The 18,402-nt window shown below is 39.2% G+C and overlaps 1 protein-coding gene across 13 annotated transcripts in view; it reads right to left on the minus strand.

Moving 5' to 3' along the window:
• ANKRD44 (ankyrin repeat domain 44) overlaps positions 1 to 18,402 on the minus strand; it is a 224,952-nt gene that overhangs the window by 112,256 nt on the left and 94,294 nt on the right. For 6 of the 13 annotated variants that reach the window (XM_045034212.1, XM_045034216.1, XM_045034214.1 and 3 more), the window contains exons 11-15: positions 10,622 to 10,704; positions 9,413 to 9,530; positions 7,346 to 7,414; positions 5,581 to 5,721; positions 3,832 to 3,915 (exon numbers count right to left, since the gene is read on the minus strand). In XM_045034212.1, the coding sequence (XP_044890147.1) occupies positions 3,832 to 3,915; positions 5,581 to 5,721; positions 7,346 to 7,414; positions 9,413 to 9,530; positions 10,622 to 10,704 (495 nt within the window). The remainder of the gene's footprint in view (positions 1 to 3,831; positions 3,916 to 5,580; positions 5,722 to 7,345; positions 7,415 to 9,412; positions 9,531 to 10,621; positions 10,705 to 18,402) is intronic. The other 7 variants (XM_045034218.1, XM_045034211.1, XM_045034210.1 and 4 more) reach the window with 3 other exon arrangements.

Below are 18,402 nucleotides of genomic sequence, written 5' to 3' on the forward strand. Positions count from 1 at the left end.
TAAGTATAAAAATGGGGTGTTATTTTAGAAAACATCTCTAGACTAAAAGTTATAATTAATGTAAATATTCTCCTATTATAAATGTTCCACAAAGCACTTTGTGAATTTAAGTGTTTCTTTAAAAGTCCTACAGCAATGGGGTGCCTGGGTGGCTCAGTCGGTTATGCTTCTAACTCTTGATCTTGACTCAGGCCATGATCTCACAGTTCATGAGTTTGAGCCCTGCACTGTCAGTGCAGAGCCTGCTTGGATTCCGTCTCTCCCCCTCTCTGTTCCCCCCCCTCTCTCTCTCAAAATAAATAAACTTTTAAAAATATCCTACAGCAATGAAGGTTTATGTATTAAAAGTTTTACATGTTTGTGTTTTCTGTATCCATCTTTACTTCAGCTTAAAATAGCCATTCTAGAATTCAGGAAAAGCTTTAGGAACAAGAGGGTAGTTAAGTACCGTCCCCCACCTCAATTTATTGAAAGTACTATCCCCTCCTCACTGAGTTGTTTTAATGTCATTATCAATTACTGCATATTTATCCATACATGGGCTCATTTCTGGACTCTGTTCTGTTACAATAATCCATTTGTCTCTTCCTGCATTGATTGGTTTTGTTTGGTTTTGTTTTTATAGTTTGCATACAATTTTATATTAGTTTCAGGTGTACAACATTGTGATTCAGCAATTCTATACATTATGCTGTGCTCACCACAGCAAGTGTAGCTGCCATCTGTCACCAATGTTACTACAATATTATTGATTCCCTGTGCTGCACTTTTCATCTCCATGACTTATTTATTTTACAACTGGAAATTTGTATCTCTAATCCCCTTTACCTATTTTGCCCATTCTTACGCCCTATCCTCTGGCAACCACCAGTTTGTTCTCTGTACTTATGAGTCTGTGTCTGGTTATGTTTGTTTGTTCACCTGTTTTGTTGTTTCGATTCTACACATAAGTGAAATTATATGATATTTGTCTTTCTCTGACTTACTTCACTTAGCATAATAAAGAATAATTAAGTCTCTTTTTCCTTTTCACCTTAAAGTACAGAACCTGTCTGTCGTCAGGATTACTGAGTAATGAGTTTTTGAGTTCCACGTTCAAAAGATGAGCTCTCAAATGTAACAGAGAAGTGGTCAGGCCATTACAGCAAGAGAGAGGGATCTACTTTTAACCTGGCTATTGGAGACTACCATCAATCCAAAGGTTAGAAAATGAAAATTAGAAAGAATAAGAAAATAACAACAGCAAAAGAACTTAAGAATAGCCCAAATAATAAAAAGATTAAAGGAGCGGGCAAACACTTAAAAAATATAAAAGATTAACTCAGTAACCACATCTGAAGAAAGACGCTTAAATTGCATCATTATGTATAGACTAGAACAAAATAATTAATAATAAACTTAGAAACCCTTTTCGGAAAGAATTATAATTTTTCTAAAAGAGCCACAATCTTTACAATGGGTTGGAGGTAGGGGTGTGATGTGGCTCCAACTTGGCTGAAATGCCCCAAAGCCCAGGACACAAGTGCCGGGGGATGTAGGAATTCTGTTCAAGGTCTTCTGGTCAAAGAGGGAATAAGTAGTCAGGAAGCACCACTCCATAATTTCAGTTTTATATCCATGGCAGTGGGACAAATGTGTCTTCTACAAGGTCAAGCTGATTCAATTTCATACTCAAATCAAAATTCTCAAATGCTCAAATTATACTTACATCAAAATATGCAATGGAAGCATGTACATTAAATAAGACCATCCAAGGGAAAATGCCTATTGTTTCCTCAAACACTTTATTTTTGGTTCTAATTTTTTTAAAGTTTTAATTTTAATTCCAGTTAGTTCACATACCGTGTTATATTAATTTCAGGTGTACAATACAATAATTCAACACTTCCATACATCATCCTGTGACTCAAACACTTACCTATCTTTTGGCATAAGGCAAAAGGAGTAAATAAATCACACATAGAGACGATTAACACAGATATTTTAATTTCTAGAAAAACTGATAAAAGACACAAATTTTTTACACCAAATATCTACAAGTTACCTGATTTATCCATCAAATGCTCCATAATAAATCAAACTATTATTGGAGTTCTGATATCATTCTGTCTTTGGTGATTTGTACCTTAAAAGGAAGTCTTTTTTTATTTTGGCAATTAAATGTCCATGGACAGGATCCCAGGTATGACTCATTTTAAATAGAATTTGGCTCTTGAAATAAAATCATTCAATAGGAAAAGGGTTCTAGTGGATTCACAACCCCCAGCTCCTGAAAGAGTCACATTGTAAAAAACCAGTTGGCGGATTTAATACGTAATTCGGAAAACACTTGGAATTGCTCCCAAAGTGTCATTTACCCCAGGATATAGCTGAACTATACTACCAGCAGTGTTATTTGAAAAAACAACAGCACTGTAAAATTTGAATATTCTCCATATCGTTTCCAAGGGAAAATACATTCCAGTTTTAACTGGGGATGCTTATCTCTTCTCCTCCCAGGGCTGTGGCTACCACTTTGGGCACCTGCGCTGCAAAATCAAGACCTGCACGTTAAGTCAGAGATGTATCTGGATGAGAGATGTAGCCTCTCTGCTCCGAAGAGCTCTCAGGAAGCCTGGTTCCCTGCCTCCCCTGTCTGTCCTGCTTTTTCCCTCTCCATCAGCCGTAAGAGGGTAAGAGGGCTGCTCTTGGCACGATTTCACTGGAGAAGGGGGCGCTGGCTGATGTGGCTTAAAATTCTACAGTCTTTGAATATCATTAAGTTTGGAATATTAGGGCAAAACCTTGGTCATTCTGCTTTACTCATGGCTATGTTTCCTGTCCCCACCCCAGTAACAGCCCAAGTTACGTCCCACAACCTGTATCAGGGCCACACTTTCTAACTTCTCTTCCACAATGGTCTGGACCTGGGAGGACAGCCCAGTGGACAGTGGAAAGACCCTAGAGGGGACACAAGCCTTCAGGTCACAAAGAAATTGGTTCTTCTGACAACTGGAGAAGAGAATAAACAAGTTAGGAACTGTGTGGGTGCAGACTCTTAAGAGAACTGTATCCACTAGTTTCAAGGAGGCGGGACACAAAGTGTGGGCAGCAATCATTCCTTTGTTCATTTGTTTAACAAACAGTCACTGAACACCAGCGACACGCTGGCTACTGCACTGAGCAGAGCACAACCTTCACACTCTGCTTTGTTGCACAAGGACTCTCAGAGGATGAGGCATTACAGCTTCCTGTGCATCAACCCCCCTGGGTGATGGCAGGGACTCTGGCCCTTGTCACAGTACTAGCTAAGTCTCTGTCAGAAGCCAGAGAGAGAGGTGGGATAAGGTGGGGCAGGAGAAGTTGTGGGAAAGAGTGAAGGACTGTTTGTGAGCTGATGTTTGTGGGTTGGGGAGGGGAGGGAGAACACAACCACAGTATTGCACACTGAAATTTCAAAACATTTATTTATAGAACCTGGTAAATAGTTACCCCCAGGTCATTAAAGGAGAGCCGATGGCCTGAGAGGAGGCTTAATGTGTCCTCTGAGGCATATGATGCATGGCAGTCAAAAATGATATTTAAGACACCTGTTCCTAAAAACTGCTGACCAATCACAGTGATGGTCTTGGCAAAGGGTTCAATTTTAGGAAGAGTTCCTTGTGTAAAAATAGCATAATTAAGGGATATATTAAAAGAACCATTTCCTCTTCACTAAAGGCAAGCCCATATCGCTTCCTCAATATCCCAAATCAAACCCTAGAATAGCAAGGGCTGCCCTACGTGACAACCCAGAAAAGCAGACAAGCATCAGGAATTACAACTTGTGCTTTAAGCTGAGAAGAAACTTACAATGCGGCTTCCTTTTCCTTCAGCTCTCTGGCTCTTTCAAGTTCTTCTGAATTTTCATGGGCATTTCCTAAGATAGTCTTACTTCTCAACATAAGGGAAAGAAAAAAATTACAATTATTTGTTTTAATGGCAAGGCTGCTAGTGATTTTGGTACAACTTCTATCTCAACATCTTTTCCCCCAACCCAAAAGAAATAAGCACTCCTGATTTTCATTGAGGATCTACGTGGTTCTCTTAAAGGCCATCCAGTAAATCTATTCTCTCCCAAGAAACCCAACTGAGAACATGACTTTCCTAGAATTTCCACCCTGGTTTCAGTAAGTAAGACAACAATCAAGTCGTCCTCCCCTCTATAAATATCCTAAACTCCCCAAGTAAATAGGAGGCAATTTAGCTTAGACCTCCCTGACTCCTACCACACTCCTTGTTGCCTCCTTGTCAGTTCAGCATCTCACTTATCCAGGAATGGGGTTCTAGTCACTCTTCAACTGACAGAGAAATTCTTCATCACATAGGATTCCTTTCTCAGCTTTAACATTGAAGTGTACTTGCTCCCACATTCTTTTCTGAGTGAGCAGCATAGAGCCTGCTATGTAGTAAGGTCTCAATAAATGTTTGTCGAATTAATAACCTATGGGTCTACGGGATCCAGAGTGTAGGGACATCAGATTTGCCAATATTATGTAAACATAAAAAGAAAAATAGTGTTTCCCAAACTGGAAATATGGATTATATTCCATTATGGAATTATGAAATTAATTTAGTAGATTGCAGTAATTAGGGTTTTTTTAACAAGATAAAAGAGAAAATATCAGAATCATCACACATAGTAAAAGTAAATATGGTTTTATGAAATTCTGCCTCCTTTTTACACACACACACACACACACACATCTATATAGACATATAGGTATTTAAAACCTATATATTTGAGTACATATACTGGGTCATGACATCAAATGTATTTCTTACCGTGGGTCACTGTGTAAAATATTTAAAAGCCACTGCTGTATACGAATAGAATTTAGCACTGACCCAGAATCAATTCCGTAACACAGAGTGGCAAGTAAGTCAATAGTTCTCCAAACAGGGTCACCAAAAAGCATTCCTCTGAAGGAGGCCCTGGTCCTCAAGTCTTTGAGAACAATCTCATAAGCTGTGGGCACCTCTCACACCATTTCCACCTGACCTGGTTCACTTCTGCTTTTCATCCCTGGACACCTAGAATCCAAACATGTCCAGGGCATCCAGCTTCCTCTCTCCAGCTCCTGATAGAGCATTCTTGCCCAGGTTTGGAAAGAGTGCCAATTTTACACATACCAACGCTGCATTTGAAGGCTATTGGGATTATACATGGATGGATATTTTCGACATGTGACGTATTTATTAACGAATGTAAGTTGGAGAGCCAATGAAGCATTTAAGTGGTGATGATGGCAACTGCAGTATATGACAAAATAAATCACAGCTGATCTCGAATGAACTGAAAACATGGGCTTGACAGCTCCACTTGGCATTCAACCCAAAGACGAGAGAAGAGAAAGAATTGGGCAGTGACACGTAATAATCAAACATAAAGAGAGCAGAATGGGAAAACTGGGGTTAGGGATGAGGCAATTCTAACTCCTCTGGCCCTGGATGAGGGAGATTCTTCACTCACAGTTTCCATGAGGCAGTATGAAGAAAACTGAGTAAACCCTCCCCCTGTAGCCATACCCCCAAAGTAAATTTGAGCAAGGCTGTTTTTACTTTCTATCCATGTCTGATGCAGCAGCATAGTGCAAAGCTGTCCGTCCCCAGTCATCTGTTTCATTAACGTTGGCCCCTGTGGTCACTAATGTCTCAATACAATGGAAATGACAATTTGCAGCTGCATAGTGCAAAGGCGTCCTGAAAAACAAAGAGCAATTTCTTACTTCATTCAGTCTGAAAAACAGACCTCCCCCCCCCCCCATCATCAGCATTAGCACTGACAGCCTTATTCCTGGGAGTGGGGAAAGCTCTTCAGCTCTCAGAGTGTGGATGCCAAGGGACATGCCTTCATTTGAATTTATACATTGGAGCTGAGGATACAAAGACAGTGGCTTCAGACACAGCCACCTACCTGAGGATCTATCCTTTCTTTCCATTCCTAGTGCCTATCCTGGTTCAGATCTACATTACTGCTCTTTCAGACTATTGCAATACCATCCCTATTGGCCTCCTTAGCTCTAATCAAATTTCTATCTATTTCTAATTGGTATGAATGAAGAACTGGATTTTCTAAGGTCCAATACCCACATACGACATCCTGTTCTAAAGCCATCGGTCCTCTCCACTGAGCAAAGCCTTGATTCCTTAGTCTGGAATGGAAGACCTCCCCAAGCTGGGCCCAAACTACCTTTATAAAGTATCTGTCTCTCCCCTGGATGCACCCATTACTACAAGCCCCTTGGGGGTAGGGATGTAGGTTAATGGGAAGAACAATGCCCATGAGCTATACCAAACCACATCCCCTCTCTGGGCCTGGGCTTGCTCACCCTTGCTTCAATAAGGACCTATAAGCAGCTGTCCCCTAACATCTATTCTAGGTCTAAAATTCCTAGAATTTTACATGCACATGTAAATTTATTACATGTATAACTCATTTAGTTTCTCCAAGCCACTTTTATTCATCTATTAGAAAAGGATAATAAGCATCTCCATATATCTCATAGAGAGACCATGAAAAACCAAATGGGTAATATATAAGAAACACATGCACCTTATAAAGAGTAAGGCATTGCAGAAACATGAAGCAATTTATTTTATATTACTTATTTTTAGTCCCCAATTATTTAACAGTTTATCTGGTGTGCCTAGCCAATATTTAGGGTATAATAATCAAATGAATTACTTTATATCAAAGTGAATAACTTTACTTCAAGAACTATTGATTAATTTTCAAGTACCACTCTTTTATATTTTAAAGTCAATGTATGGGCTCTTTTACTAGTTGACTTTCTCCTCTTTCATCCCCCCAAAAGTAAATTATAAGTATTTTACAAGATCTAGTCCTGTTCCTCAGGAGAGCCATGGACAGGTAAGAGGAGAGACAAAAACAGAGAGTCCACTAGAACAGTGTGCTTCAGTTGTGAAGTATGGAGGGTACCAGGGGAAGGGGAGGGAGGTGTTACTTAACCTAAGTCTGGAAGGGTGGGTAGGAGTACCATAGGTAGGTTGGTAAGAGAAGAAATCTGTAGCAACTCCAAGAGCCAGGGTGCATGTGGAGGGGAGGGGTAGAGAGATGCATGGAAAAAAAAAAACTGGAAGAAGACACAACTGACATTTCTAAACAGAGCTGTGAGAGGAGATGCCTTCCTTGGGGCTTGGGCCTGCTTTGTTGTGTTTCACTACAAAAAGGGATTTCCTTCTGAGGACAGAATCTCCCCAGCTAGCTTCCCTGTTTACCATTTCAGTATAACATGATTTCCAGATGGATTGCTCCCCACTCCTTTTACTTAGGCACTTGAAGCAGAGTTCCCTGTTTACATACCTCCCACACTTGTCCTTTTTATGGAAATCGGCTCCGCTGCTCTGCAAGAGTTTTATACATTCCACGTTACTAGAAAGACAGGGAAAACATTATTAAGATGGTAGACGTCAATTGCTGGGCTACCTTCAGAAAGAGCTGTTTTTGGTGAAGTGTGGGCCAAGATGAAATGATAGTTCCAGCTTTAAATTCTGCTAACACAAAAACAACGTGAACATATGAGGAAGGTAATATTGCAAGGATCTAAAGTTCCTGGAATTCCTTTTTCCATAAATCAATGCATTAAAGAGCCTGATGGAACATTTTCAATTCCATGACCAAGGTATTTAATTATTTTTACAGGGTTATTATTACATGATTAAACCTTTAAGTGATGGTTTCATCATTTATCCTAAAATTCTCTTTCAAAAGCATCAAGGGTTTGGGAAATAACCCCTTAAACATATGATGATTTTGCATCACCTTTAAACAATGAGCCAGAATGGAGAAGCATTACCTTTTATCACAGCAGAATGAATTCACTGTGATAACCGTTTTCAACCCAGACTCTCCATAATGGAAAATAAAACAGCTGCATTTCCCTGTCTTTGTAATATAGGTAAATAAATGTGCAAAAAATAAAAGGCCAAAAGTGATGTAATGGAGCATAGTGATCTTCCAAAGCTTCTTTGTCATTTGCAGAAGCAATAAATCATATTTAGTAAAGAAAAAAGGACCCACTGAAGTGAATTTTCCTATTGAAGGGCATGTAGCTAAATATTAATTCTGCTAGGAATTTCAGATATGAATCCAGAATGGTGTGTTTCCACTTTCCGTGTAGGTCTGATATTTTTTTCAAATGTCGGCATAAAAAGAGACAATCATCCTTTATTGTTTTAAACTTGGAATGCTGAGAAGTAGTCTCAGATTTACTATTTTATTATCATTTAAATATGAAAAATGATCTCATTAATGATGAACCTGAGCAGGGTCCCCCCCCCCATCCACCCTTTGTAGTCACCTCTCTCAGAGAACTAGCTGTTTCTGTCATAAAATATAAGAACTTTCTGAGACCATTATGTGCCTGTGTAGCGTGCCCGTTGATAGGAGGCACCTGTCTCTTACTGAATGAACCCAAAGGATCAAGGGCAGAGGCAGATCTAGTTGTGTGGCTCATGAGACTCATTTGGGGAGAGGGGTTGGGTAGAGAGAGATTCATTTAAAAAATAATACATAACTATGAATATAAAACTAAATACAAGATTTTGGAAGGGACCCATGCAAATAAAGGCCCTGAAGTTTCACAGTCAACCCACCTCTGATAAAGAGGTAATGCCTTTGATAAGGTACAGATGACAAATGGAGAGGTATTGCTTCTCCTTAAGGACTAGAAATTTGATTAAGAACTTATCCAAACAAGGTCATCTGAGAGAGGCCATGTTTGGTCAATATATGGTCATATATCAATAACATATTGATCAGAGGCTTAATTTCACCACTGATATGAAGAAGAGTACCTGATTAAAACATGCTTTCTACAATTTAAAAAAAAAAAGGCAAGGATTAAATCATTTCTTGCCTATCCTTTGGGTTTTCTTGACCTTTGTTCACATTTAACCATTTAAGTACTTCAAAATCAGCTTTGAAATAAGGACAAAAATATCTGCAAATAAACATGAACTAATTCAATCTTGGATTCCCTTGCACATCATCCATCTACTAGCAACAACAAAAAAAGAAAAACTTAGGAACAAATCTGAAATTATTTTCTTTTGGTAGAGTATCAGCTAGATACACATTCTATAAGGCTTGAAGACCTACAATTTAAAAAAAATAAGGAAAAGGAAGAGAACAGAAAACACAAGAAAAATGATTTTCTATATGAGATGGGCCAACAATTTTTCTTTAGAAGAACAAACGTACAATTAATCTGCAAGTGCAATACTGATAGTGATATTTGGTGTTGGTAGAAATGATCCTTTACCCATCTTACTACAGAAATTGACTTTGATTCACAGACAACTTGAGTCAATGAAGATAAATTAGAGGAGTTAAGTCATGAAATAACAACTGAAATTGCTAACTACTCACCCTCCTGCAGCGGCAGCATGAAGGCACGTTCTTCCAAATTTATCTGGGGTGTCTATTTCAAAGCCTGCAGACAGCACGTGCTCATTACTAAACAAGGATACTATGCTATACTTTTGTCCTAGTTAAACCACAAGAAACATTGCAGAGACAGAAAAATCAGTTAGTAGAAAAACCAGAATGCAAGCAATTGTAGTCAGAAAGAGGTTGTCATGGAAACGAATGGTAACTGCTCAAGCTTGGCAATTTTATAGGAAGAACCGTGAAGTCTAGAAGAATTTATTTTCACATTCAGCCCTGGGTGAACCACAGCCCCATATTTCAATCCCAGGGTAGAAATTTATGAAACCAATTTGAGATAAGTAGGGCAATAGACAGGCAGACAGAACACATGGAGAAAACATGGACAGCAAAGGAGTAATCTTAACATGCTGGAGTAGATATTTTCTTATGTGTATTATTAGCTTTCAGTTGGTTTAAGATCTGGGAAACATGCTTTCATGCAGGGATTATTTTTAAACATGCCAAAAGCAGTGAAAGCAGAATCAACCATAGGTAAAGCACTTAAAAGGAAAAAAATGCCTCTGGGATGTCTGTTGAATTAATTCATAAACAATCTTTGCCTTGCAGACCTCTATCACCTTTGAAAGCCAGGAACTTCTTAATACATGGAGGTTGGCAGAAGCAGTGATAAGAAAGATTAGCAAAGCTCCAAACCAGAAAGAATTTCTTGGTTCTAAACAGTCCCATATTTAAAAAAAATAAAAATTAAACATAGGTGGAAGGGATCGAACTGTAGTGATTTTTCAGAGGCCACAGAATGGGGAGGTAACATGACATTTCTACTGTCAAAATGTGGGGAATTGCCCTTTTTCCTTTGTTGAAAAGATTCACTGTTAAATCCGCCATTTTCAGCCTCGAAGGTGTTTTTTCTGATTACAACAAACTTCCGGTAAGCTACGGCCATCTCTTCCTGCTTCTCACTATGGATCACCCAAGCTTTAACTTGAAAAACAGACAAGGCTCTCACTCTGGGGCAGGAATACGGACACTCAAACAGTAACAGCACCAAGTACTGCTGGGAGCTGCCCCCAGACCAGGTCAGGAATATCATGAAGCGCAGGCAGCCACTTACTCTAATCAGACACCTAGAGCCGTCTGGCTCATTTACAGGACACATTAAGCCGCATCTGTGGTAATGGGGTTACTTACCCGATGATAGCAGCTTTCTGCAGCAGTCAGAGTGAGCATTTAGGGCAGCTAAATGTAAGGGGAACATGCTATGGATTCCACACCTGAGGAGGAAAAGAACGGAGCAGCTCAACGGTAACAGATCTCAAGATACGTGCAGAAGAACAACAACCTTTCTAGAAGTTCTCTGATGAAAATGAAATCCACAACACCTCGCTTAGGGACTCTTGCCTGAAATAATTTTATAATTCTTTCACTCAGACAGGAATTGTGCAATCATTTTCTTAAAATAATAAAATCCTAAACCCAGAACAGAATTAAAAACCCCTAACAACACGGAATGTATAACTTCTTTTCTTTTTAATTAAAAAAAATTTTTTTAATGTTTATTTATTTTTGAGAGCAAGAGAGACAGAGCATGAGGGGTGGAGGGGCAGAGACAGAGAGAGGGAGACACAGAATCTGAAGCAGCTCCAGGCTCTAGCTGTCAGGACAGAGCCCAAAGCAGAGCTTGAACACACGAACCGTGAGATCATGATCTACTGAGCCACGCAGGTGCCCCGAGGAATGTATATCTTCAAGAAAATATTCCCTATAAATGGTGACTCTACACTGAGAATTAATTTACCTTTTTTTTCAGCTTAGCAATTTTATGTCAGCAACCTGTTTTACTCAGCAACCTGTTTTATTCCTTGAATTGATGAATAAATACTATTGACTCATTATGTGCTAAGTACTTTGCTAAGAATTAATAATGACTGTATTATTGAAAATAAAACTTTGGATGAGAATAAAAACTAATGTTTACCTTTTGCAGGTGCAATGTCATCTTCCTAATAAACTTTTATAATGCACATTAACCCACATCAGGACACGAGTCATGAAAATGTGCTGAAGCAGTAAACATTATCTTGCATACATTTCATCAATCTAGCATATTTTCCCTAACAGTATTACAGAAAGAATCTAGAAAACAACTTTTTGGACTGATACCCCACCATAAAACAGTCCCCAGGATGATCCCTTAAGGGATCGGCAGCCTTCTGATGGCAGTGCTTTTTGCTTTCAGAATCAAATCCTCCTCTTGCCATCACCTCTCCTCGAACAAGGACCCAAAGCCGTGTGCGGCACCTCTCCTCAAACAAGGACCCAAAGCCATGTGCGCAACTGTAGTTGCTAACAAACAGCATCATCAGGAGTTTCCTGTGTACTTATAAGCATTTATAATGTTAGTGTTCACTTCTCAGAGCATCTTGTTATATTCAAATACTGTATTTCAGATTTTGTAAATCCTCTGCATAGCACTAGTATATATACTTACACCTGCAGTATTAATGACCTAAGTTTCTTCTCTGCCACAAAGTTGCCGTTTTCAGATTCTACACTGCATTAAAAACCACATACAGTTTGAATTTGTTAGGTTTCAGATACATGAATTTCATTTGCTATCCTAAAAGCTATTATGATGTGTGTGAATGTGTGAAAGTATCTACATATTCACAGATATTTCATGGTATGCAGTGTTTTGCCAAATCTGAGTTTGCCAGCAATTAACCACCTCTCTCTTTCCGTCAAAACTTCTCTCTGCGTATCAGTGTTTTTGTTCAGTCTTCCCTCTGTTCGTTTCTCTTTCCCTATATGGAGATTTCCAACCCAGTGTATATAATAGCTGGCATCCATCAAGAGATGCAATTTGCTTGTCTTCTGGGCAGTGTCATGTGGAGGAGAACTGCTTGTAATTGCCTCTCTCATCATTTACAAAAAAAATTCTGAAAAGCAATTGCACCAGTGACAACCTTGATGCTCATGGAAAGGAAGAGTGAGTTGGGGGATGGGAGGGAAGCCTTTCTATCTATGCTGCTATTTAAATTGTTCCCTCTTGATTCCAGTGAAACAGTAATTTTGTAAAATGTCTAACGTGCTTTAAAAACACCTTACTAAATGGAATTTTAAGCCAACGAGACTTTACCTAACCATTTTTGTTTGTTTAGGGCAAGTAAGGCAAAAATATATGATTATATGAATATCTCTGGATATTTTCAAGAGAACAACAATATTTTCTAGGATGGTTTCAAGTTCCTGAAAGAATGTGCCTGAAATTAGATTGGATCTCTCAAGATTTCTTTGATCCTTTCCTCATTCGTTAAAAATAATTTTAAGAGGCACCTGGGTGGCTCAGTTGGTTAAACATCTGACTTCTGCTCAGGTCATGATCTCACAGTTCGTGAGTTCAAACCCCATGTCGGGCTCTATGCTGACAGCTCAGAGCCTGGAGCCTGCTTCAGATTCTGTGCCTCCCTCTCTCCCCATCCCTCCCCTGCTCACAGTCTGTCTCTCTCTCTCTCAAAAATAAATAAACATTAAAAAATAATTTTAATAAAAATATATAAACATGTGTACAAATATATGTAAAATATAAATATATTAAAATTTTATATATTAAACACATATATATATACATACATATGCACACACATATGTATATATGCAATAAAATATATATTTTTAAGGATACAAAAAGTATATATCTTTATATATAATAATACAAGCAAATGAACTGGAGAAAATAGCATCAATATCTATAAGAAACCAATTAGGAAAAACATAAAAAGTGTAAATGATAGTATAACAGCAATAGTATTGTAACATATTCCATACACTTCATCATTGTTTTCAGATAATTCATCATACTCTACATTAGCTAATTCTTTTTTTCCTGCTACTTGTAAACTTGAGAAGATAAAGGAGGTAGAACCATTCTAAAAGATCTAGCAAAAATTCTATTTGGTATATGTTTTTTATTCCATAGTTAATAAAAAAATCACTACCTCAATTAAGTTTTGAAAACATATTAATTTAGACTCAAGTATTATTGGCAAATATTAGGCCAAGATTGGAAAGAGAATAAAAATTAAATTCAGAATCTCTGAATCACTTTAGAAATGATTCATGCATTTCAAAATAAAATTATTCCTTTACTGTTATAAAGTAAGACTACTTATAAGGAAAGGCCATAAAACCTTTGGCAGGAAAATTAGGGTTTGGCTGCCTTAGTCAAATAAGAAGCATCATCTTACTTCATCAGGTATACATCAAAGAAGATCAAGAAATAAAGATGTCAGATAACCGTAAACTTAACAATGCATAAATTGCAGGAGAGAGGAGACCAATTCTACCTAAAATGCTACATTTATTTGACCAGTCATAAAATTAATGAGATAACATTTGTATTAGCTATTTCTTTTTTTTCTTTTTTTTTCATGTTTTTATTTATTTTTGAGAGAGAGAGAGAGCAGGGGAGGGACAGAGAGAGAGCAGGGGTAGGGACAGAGAGAGAGAGAGAAGGAGACAAAGAATCCAAAGCAAGCAGCAGGCTCTGAGCTGTCAGCACAACGCCCAATGCGGGGCTCGAACTTGTGAACTGTGAGATCATGCTCTGAGCTGAAATCGGATACTTAACCAACTGAGCCACCTAGGTACCCCTGTATTAGCTATTTCTAATTTAGCTGTTACCTGTGTCTCCTACCCAGTTACTTCAGAACAAATAAGGTCAGCATAAACTGTAGGGACCTATCAGAAGTAAGGAGAGGGTTCGTGCAGGCTTAGAATAAAAGTTCTTTTAAGCTTTTCCCTTGGCATCAGAGAGCTACGGCGGTCACTTCCCACCTCCAGTGCTTTCTAGAACTTTCCCTTTGGCTGTATGCTAAAAAAACCACTGCGGTTAAGGTGATGGGATCAGAAACCTTGGGTTTGAGTCCTAGTTTTGACACTTGCTAGCTATTGGATCTTTGGAAAGTACACAATGGTTCCCTCATCCAGAAAATAAATAAGATTCCTTCATCCAGAAAATAAATATAATAATAGTGTCAATCTCACAGAACAATTGTAAGGGCTAATTAATAATGCACACCAAGTGCTAAATAAGGGGTCTGGCCATGATAAGCCTTTACCATACAAGTATTTTATTATTGCCCTTGAAATTATTATTAGCTTAGTTGGAAAACTGGCAGTCTATGAGTTTTAAAGTTGTAATCAGGCAATGATTCCTTAAAATCAGGTTTGTGATTCTTTCTTTCTTTCTTAAAATCAGGTTTGTGATTCATTATTTCTCTTTCTTTCTTTCTTTCTTTCTTTCTTTCTTTCTTTCTTTCTTTCTTTCTTTCTTTCTTTCGGTTTGTAATTCTTTAAAAGCCAAGAATAACTTGTGATCTGCTAGCATTTCTGCTATCTTCCTACATTTCAAAATTCTTTATGATAATTATCTCACAAGTCCCCTAGGGAAGGTGGATTGATTTAGTTTTGCCCACTGAGCAGGTGAGATAAAAACATGTGATGGTTTTTGATCCTCAAATGATTTTATGATTCTTACTCAGCTGATCAACCCAAATCAAAAAATCAGTTTCTTATTAATTTTATCTATGTCATTCCAAGTTTTATCATGCACCCCTAAGCTATAGGCATTTGGGTATAACTGGCAACAGTGAGGCCTGGTTCTTGCTGTTGGCAACCTACTGACACTTTTAGTGGTTTCTTTGGAATCAAGACCAAACACTCTAATGTGGCTTACAAGGTCCCTTCAGGGTCAAGGTGTTGCTTAACCAGCCAGTATTCTAGAATCTCAGTGGACTTCTATCCCTTTGTCCTGGAGGAACCAAGGCTCATTCCTGCCCAGGCTTTGTTTGGTACATGTAGGTCCCCTCTTGAAATTCATCCTTCTGCCTGGCTTCTTGTAGCCTTTCTCAAACTAGTTAGTGCATCTCTGGAGGCCACTGGAAATACCTTTGGGCTTTCAAGAGTTCTCTGTGGGAATTGTTAAACTCTCTTTTCCTTTTGATGATAACCTAAAGCAAGTGGTATAAAAGCATATTTTGGCTTCCCTCAACAACCACCTTCTTACTACAGACCTCCGCCAGATGTCAGTGCCCGAGTCTGTATTTAGGGTCACAGTGCTGCCATGTGGAACTACTGTGATTGGCAGGGGCCAATAAAAACAGAAGAAAGGTGGACTTAATAGACAAATGATGTCTGGACGTGGGAAGGGCCAGTGATAATGCAGTATGCTGAGCCTTCTATATGTACAGAATTTGGCAGTAGTTGGCCTTTGTGTTTTGTGACGAGCCCACGGTCCCTCTATTGCGTTTGAAGCCACTGCAAAACCTCTACTCCCACAGCATGTACTGACCTCTAAAGAGTCAGCACCTTGGCCACCAGGACAACTCCATGGAAATGGTGATTGAATTTTGGCAAATTGTGCACTATCACATCGTCCACTACATAGAGGGGCAGCAAGCTTCTTGCTGAGGAGCCTCACCTCCCGATCCAGATGGACAGAGTCTCATTTCCAGCCCCTCACAAGCTCTGTGACCGTGGGCAAGTAACTGAACCTCTCTGTGCCTCATTCACTTCACCTATAAGATGGCAATAATCATATCACTTACTCCATGGAGTTGTTGTGGTAATTGAAGGTAATTCCTCCTCAGAGTGGAACTTAGCATGAGTAAGCACTCATGAATGTTTGCTACTACTGTAAGTCTGTTAAAGTTGAGTGATGTTTGCATGTGTTTTGTAATTTTTTTGGATTTATTGATAAAATAGGGTCAAAAGCTTAAGGAGTTTCTATCTAGTCTTACGTTTATACATATTCAAGTAACACTATAATAAAAACAATTTGTCTACACTTAAGATCTGCAGACTCCCATGACCTAACTCATCGCTACACACCTTGCAATCTTCAGTAACCATTGCTCCTTCCGGAAACCCCACCCCCAGCCCTGCCATGTTCCACATATGTTCTGTATCCAGTAGCACCCAGCGATTATTCTGGCATCACACTTTGCATGCATGATTGTAACTGCTTGTTTATTTCTTGCCCCCAGTGGAATTACAAATTCCTTGAGGGCAGGGAATTCTGTAACCCCAGAAATGGACACAGGGGGTTATACTTCACAGACCTTCAACAAACATTTAGTGAATGAACAGATGTTGGAATCAGTTACCTGTGTAACTGTAATACCCCTAATTTTGCTGCGGTTGAGGCAGAAAAACACGTGAGAGCATAATCAGTAAGGTGGAAGACAAATTAAAATCCCAGAGAAAAGTGCCCCAAACCTAAAAAACTTAAAGAAGAAAAACCAAAGGGCTTTGACACCACATAAAGTTGCGTGAGCACTGAGTCAAGTTGCAGAAGTGCTCTGACTTGAAGTTCAGACAAGGAAAAAGAATACCAAAAACATTCATTTGGCCCTAGAATGAGATTCAAATAAATTCATAAGAAAGTAAGGACCATAGCATTTGTCATATGGAGATCTTTTAAAATACATTTGGTCATATTGTTTGTGAGTGAGGATAGGTTAATTTTCATAAATACGATTTGTTTGTTTTCTTATTTATAGAAGCAAAGTCCTACTTTCCTCCTCTTTAATAAGCTACTCTACATAGATCTACAAGGAGCCCAGAGATCACACAATGATTTTCCGGAGGCCTTTAGCAAAGTTAATCTTCTCCAACACTACCCCCACCTCGCACCTCATTTTGATATTCCCCCTCAAGTGATTTCTCTCCCCATGCGCTACACACACACACACACACACACACACACACACAAACACACATACCACAACACACATGATTGCAGCCTAATGAACCACAGTTTGCTGCAGGAGGCCTTCTGGTTTTGTTTTGTTTTTTTTTTTTAAGTTTATTTCTTTTGAGAGAGGCAGAGACAGCCCAAGCGGGGCTGGGGCAGACAGAGAGGGAGAGAGAGAGAATCTCAAGCAGGCTCTGCACTGTTAGCACAGAGCCCGATGCAGTGCTCGAACTTAGGAACCGTGAGATCATGACCTGAGCTGAAGCCAAGAGTCAGACGCTTAACCAACTGAGCCACCCAGGCCCCCCCACTGCAGGGAGCATTCTTATCCCCAGATATCCCCTGTGACAAAAGCAGATGTGGCTCTTTGAAGCTGGGACAATGTTTGCCTCAGTGGCATCCCCAGGACACAGCACAGTCAATGGAAGGAAAGGCTACTTGAACAACAATGCCATCTCTAAGGCACTTTAGCCACATGGTGTGTGTTTGCATAAAGTGAAGGCAAAATCATTACCCAGAAATGAACTTTGTGCTTATTGAGTAAATGTATTTTGGGAAATTTTAAATAAGTAGTGGGCCCCATTTATCCCTCATGTGGATCCAAATCTGAAAGAAAATCAGAAAATCATGGTTGTTTGGTTAAAACTCCCCAAGTAACCCTAAGTTGAAACAAAAGTACCACTGAAAATATTAACATATCACAGGTGAAGTGCATATGTCTAGATAATCTACCTCTGCTTAATGAACACTGAGCATTTACAGTCTCTGGCTTTGGGGAGCCATGATCTGGTTCAGGACTCAGAATCTGGTAAGAGCACTCTTTCCACAAGACTGAACTGTTTCTTTCAGCTTGCAATATCCCAGTCAAAAAGGTCCTTTATTCTGAAAGGAGACAGCCCACTGCTCTTACTATTTGTCAGCATGTCCCTCTCTTTCCACCCCCCGCAGCCTCACCCTGAGCCCAAGCCCTCGTCTTTTCCTCCCTGGACATTTGCAAGAGACTGCCACGTGTTTCTGGTCTGGACCACCTCTTGCACGTCCGGGCTATTGTCAGAGTGATCTTTCTCACATACAAATGGGATCATTAGACACAAACATCCCTACATCCACTTAGACTTCTTTAACAGTTTCCGAATGCCTCAGAAAAGAATCCAACTCCTTAGTGGGACATGCAAGGTCCCTCAAGATGTGGCTCTTCCTGCCTTTGCACCTAATT

Source organism: Felis catus, chromosome C1, assembly GCF_018350175.1.
Source record: "Felis catus isolate Fca126 chromosome C1, F.catus_Fca126_mat1.0, whole genome shotgun sequence".
Classification (NCBI taxonomy): domain Eukaryota; kingdom Metazoa; phylum Chordata; class Mammalia; order Carnivora; family Felidae; genus Felis; species Felis catus.